Raw genomic sequence first — 5,019 nt, forward strand, 5'->3', positions numbered from 1 at the left:
TGGATCATGGCCTGCTATCAATACACAAATTATTGGAATTGCGTTTGTATTCGGATAACCGATTGATCCTATTATTGAACTAGTATTTTTTGTAGCATCAATTTCTGGATATAAAAACTTTTCATATAACCCAACCTACCCGAATAACACAGAAACTTTTAAGAATAAACGTTCAACGATTCATGTGTTCAAAACGTTTTTCAGACATTTCTGAAACATAAAATATTTTTTTAAAGTTTTGATAACGTTTTCAAAAAGTTTCATGGGTGAAAATTCAGTATCGCAGATGCATTATCACGTTTATCAGACGTTTCCAAAATGTTTGGAAACCGAGTTATTCGTACAGGTTCAACAATTCTTGAATGATCTGACGTTCTTTAATCGTTTAAGAAACGTGTTACTGTTGATCGCAAGGAATTCGAGAAGGTGCAACTCATGATAGCTCCATTGAATTTATAAGGGATAAAGGCCGAAGTAAGGCAAAAACATTGTCCCTTAGACAGCTTCCAAGTTTCTACCAGTGTGTGCTGCAGTTAAGTTTGCGATCGCCAATTCATATGATACGGAAATTCTATAATGGCCTTCCGTTTCTTCAATGGTTTGATCAAGTTTTGGAACTTCCAAATAACCTCTTTGTTCAGTCGAATCTGAAAACTTTAATACATAAGAAAAAAAATGTTATTGTTTTTAGTAATTCTTTATTGATTCATTTAATTTAGCTACGATATTAGCTTTTCTCCGGCATAGTCTGTAAAAATTTATTTGTATAATGAAGACATAACGTAAATATTATACCAAACTCAGATTAACCCTTTGAAGCATACATTTTTCTCTCCAGGATATTTAGATGAAAATTTATATATAGGGGTTTTTGAGGTCGCTGATCATGAATCTGACATTAGATTGTTCGAATTTTGCATCTAAGATGGCGGATTCAGAATGGCGGACATAGATTTTTTTCTATATTCGCTTGAAAACTTTAAAATTCATAACTAATGAGTTTTAGGGGTCACTGATAATGAATCTGATATCAGGTTTCCTAAATGATGTATCCAAAATGGCGAATTCAAAATGGCGGACAGGCATTTATTTTCTATATTGGCCTGAATACTTCAAAATTCAATGTAAAGGCTTTTAGGGCTCGCTGATAACGAATCTGATATCAGATTTCCGAAATAATATATCCAAAATGGCGGATCCAAAAATTCGGATATCAAATTTCATTTTTAGGGACTTCATTTTCATGAAACGTAATTTCTAAGGGTTTTCGGTCGTGCTGATAACAAATCTGATAATATAATTTAGTATTCTGTTTCAAATATTCTAGTATTTTGTTTTCTGATTAGGTGAATGAATCTCTCAAAAAAAAATATATATATATATATATGGCCCTCAGACCCATGGAGAGTACATTCAATACAAAGTGTTTGGTGCTCATACAAATCGCCAAAAGGCCCTCAATCCTCGACCTACGAAAAATAAATAAAGATCGGCTCTTTGCTTCTGGAGTCATCCATATATTTGTTGACACTCATTGACTAAAAGACCGGAGTGGATTCACTATATTAGTTGAAGAGCAAATAGGCGTTTTGTATATTTGTGTTCATAATATTCTTGTTTTGCGGGCATTTTTTCCCGCCAATTAGGAATCAATTTTTACGTAGTACTCTTCAATTTTCATATTTTTTATATCAACAAATTTAGAAGAGATTTATTTTGTAACTATGGGGAGAAGAAGGCGAATTGTGAATGAAATTCCTAGTGATTCAGAGTCTGTTGATGGGTTGTGCGATTCTAATGATGAAGATGAGGTATTGGATCGCAGAGTAGATCATGTTGCCCCTTCAGTCAACAATCTTCTCGAAGATGAGGCACACGAAGAAGAAATTGACGACGAAACAACCACTACAGATTCAAATAAAAGTGAAATTTGGAGATCGACAAGTATTCCAAAGACTGATTTACCTTTCAGTAGGAGTCACGGACCCATCATCCCTGACTCCGCGTCTTCTCCAAAGGATATATTTCTTTGTTTGTTCCCTGAGTCTCTATTAGATGTTATTGTAGAGCAAACAAATTTGTTTATTTCTCAAAAGAAGTCAAAAGGAGATCTTATCACCAAAGATGAGTTGAAAATTTTCATAGCGATCAATATCCATATGGGTTACAAGAAGTTACCTTCGTATCGGGATTATTGGTCTAATAGCCCTCAATTCCATGATTCATATATTTCTTCACTGATGACTGTGAATCGCTTTGGATTTTTTTTGTCTCATTTGCATATCAATGATAATTCAAAAGAACCAGCAAAAGGAGATCCAGAATACGATAAATTGTATAAACTAAGACCTCTTCTCGACACTCTTTCTGAAACATTCAGAGAATGCTGGAAACCAAGCCATCACCAAGCTATTGATGAATCAATGATCAAGTTCAAGGGGAGGAGTAGCATGAAACAATATATGCCAGCCAAGCCAACTAAACGTGGTTACAAAGTTTGGACCCGAGCAGATGAATTTGTTTGTCAATTTTAGATCTACACAGGTAAAACAGATAGTCCTGAAAAAAAATTAGGAGCACGTGTGGTTCGTGATCTTACACGTGACCTTGTTAGTCATAATCACCAGGTGTATTTTGATAATTTTTTCACAGGAGTAGAGCTTCTAATATCTCTAAAACAGGATAACATCCTTGCATGTGGCACAGTACGATCTAATCGCGCGAATCTCCTCAAAAGTGATAAGTCTGATAAAAAAATGGTTATTGGAGAGTACGAATACAAGACCTCGACATCAGGACTCACATGGATAAAGTGGATGGATAAAAAACCAATATACTTTTTATCCAATTTTCACGACCCTACCGAAGTAACTGTTGTGAATCGGAGGCAAAAAGATGGTACTCTAACTCCTGTCAACAGTCCTGTCTTGTGTTCAGACTATAACACACACATGGGATATGTCGACTATGCGGATCGTGCAATATCTACTTACCAGATTGATCGTAAGTCCAAAAAATGGTGGTTTAGAATTTTTTGGCACTTCATCGATCTCTGCATATGTAACGGATTCATTTTGTACAAGGAAAATAAATCAAACCACTTTTGTCATTGAAAAAATTCCGAATGAGATTGGTAGAACAATTGGTGGTATATAAGATTCCAACTCCAAAAGGTAGGAAAAGAACGGCACCAAATACTCCAAGCCATACAAAAATCAAAGTACCCGATGAAAAGAGACTTTCTAATGCTGTTCACATGCCACAAGTCTCAGATACATATAAAAGATGTAACCACTGTTCTACAAGAGATAAGCCACAGAAGACGAGATGGATTTGTAGTACTTGTAATGTTCCTCTGTGTCTTTTACCGGAAAGAAATTGTTTTCAAAAACATCACATATAGACAGTAATGAGTTTTGTTGCTCTGGTTGTATGAAGAACATGTTTTTATGTCTAATTTCAAAGAATACTCAGTAACAATATTACAGTACAAATTTATTGATAATGCAAAGGGGATCCTCCTACAGGAAGAATGGAGGAAAAGATGAAATAAAAACCCTGAAAATGAAACATAAAAAATGCAGAAAATACTATATAAAAAATAAAAAAAATATATAAAATATAAAAAATACAAAAAAAATATAAAATATGAAAAATACAAAAAAAAACGTAAATGGAGCTTGAACTCATCACGTCCTCGTTGTAAGCTCCGGGTAATGCCGAGAATGAGTGAAAGAAGTATCCACTATTCTGAGATATTATATTTTCAAGTCATGCAAATAAGCATGTACATCAATCATATCCTTTGGCCATCTTGTCTGCAGAATTTCAGAAAACTAGTATGATATTGATTATCACTAAGATTGAGGCACTTTAGATATGAGTTTGAGAATATTCAAGCCAATATAAAAATATACATATCCGCCATTTTGAAAGCATTATTTCGGAAACCTGATATCAGAATCGTTATTTGCGACCCCTAAAACCTTTTAGATATGAATTTTAGAGTATTGGTATCAATATAGGAAATCTTCTTGCCCGCCATTTTAGATCCGCCATCTTGGATACACAATTTTTGAAATCTGATGTCAAATTATTATTCCCTTTGTATAACAAATTTGAAAGAGATACTCTCATTATTCGCGTCAATAATGAATTTCTCCCCAAAAATTCAATTTTTTTCTTCTTTGTTCATTTAAAATAATTAAAAAATAACCCATTATATTGATTTCAACTGCAAAATTATGTTTTTGAACTATTAATGAACTGAAAGAATGCAAAAGTCCCTGTTGAAATCCATAATGTTGTTTATTTGGCATTTGTAAGAATTGATCCAAGTCTTAATTAAGTTAGCATATGAACTGCCTCCTTGTCTGGTTAACATTGCGTTGTTAATCAGACAAGACTTCATTATTCGTAAACTTATTAATGCATTTATTTATATTTTTGGTTTGTTATTATAATAAATGTTGTGTTCAATTTAAGCTCATTGTCACCTTTAATAACCAGTAACTTCTCAAATCCTATTCTGTTCAATTGCCATATATCTTATACAGAAACCTGCTGTCTTTCGTTATCTATTTGAGTCTCATTTGAATAATTTTGATTTCTCGGACAGATACTACTCCAAAATAAGTTTGATTAATTCTATAGTGTCTCCCATAATGCACGTAAGGGCCAAGCCAATAAAAAGTAACACCATGGTATCCCCTTATAAAAACAAGAAAATCGTATATGTATGTTTGTATACGAGTATATACCGACAATGGGTAGTTTGAGGATTTTTTTCAAACGTATTGGTTCGAGGATATTTTCGGCAGTTTGAGGATATCCTTGAAGTGCCATTACTATATTGGTCAGTTCGAGGTTATCCCCGAATTGCCATACCGCTAACGAGTAGTTTGAGGATTATTTAAAAAAATGTATGATGAAGCCTGAAAATTAATTATTGTGATGTTAGTGTTGTTTTGACAAGAAAGAAATATAATCCAATAGAAAGAAATATTATTCTAAAAATAA

At 33.4% G+C, this 5,019-nt stretch overlaps 1 protein-coding gene across 1 annotated transcript; it reads left to right on the forward strand.

Annotated features, from left to right (window-relative positions):
- The first annotated feature begins 1,724 nt into the window (after window positions 1-1,724).
- Window positions 1,725-2,534, forward strand: LOC131663389 (piggyBac transposable element-derived protein 4-like). Its single transcript, XM_058933780.1, has one exon. It carries the CDS (start codon window positions 1,725-1,727, stop codon window positions 2,532-2,534), a length of 810 nt encoding a protein of 269 aa, XP_058789763.1.
- The last annotated feature ends 2,485 nt before the right edge of the window (window positions 2,535-5,019 follow it).

Source organism: Phymastichus coffea, unplaced genomic scaffold (genome assembly GCF_024137745.1).
Source record: "Phymastichus coffea isolate CEN01 unplaced genomic scaffold, Cenicafe_Pcof_1.1 PCOF00034, whole genome shotgun sequence".
NCBI lineage: Eukaryota > Metazoa > Arthropoda > Insecta > Hymenoptera > Eulophidae > Phymastichus > Phymastichus coffea.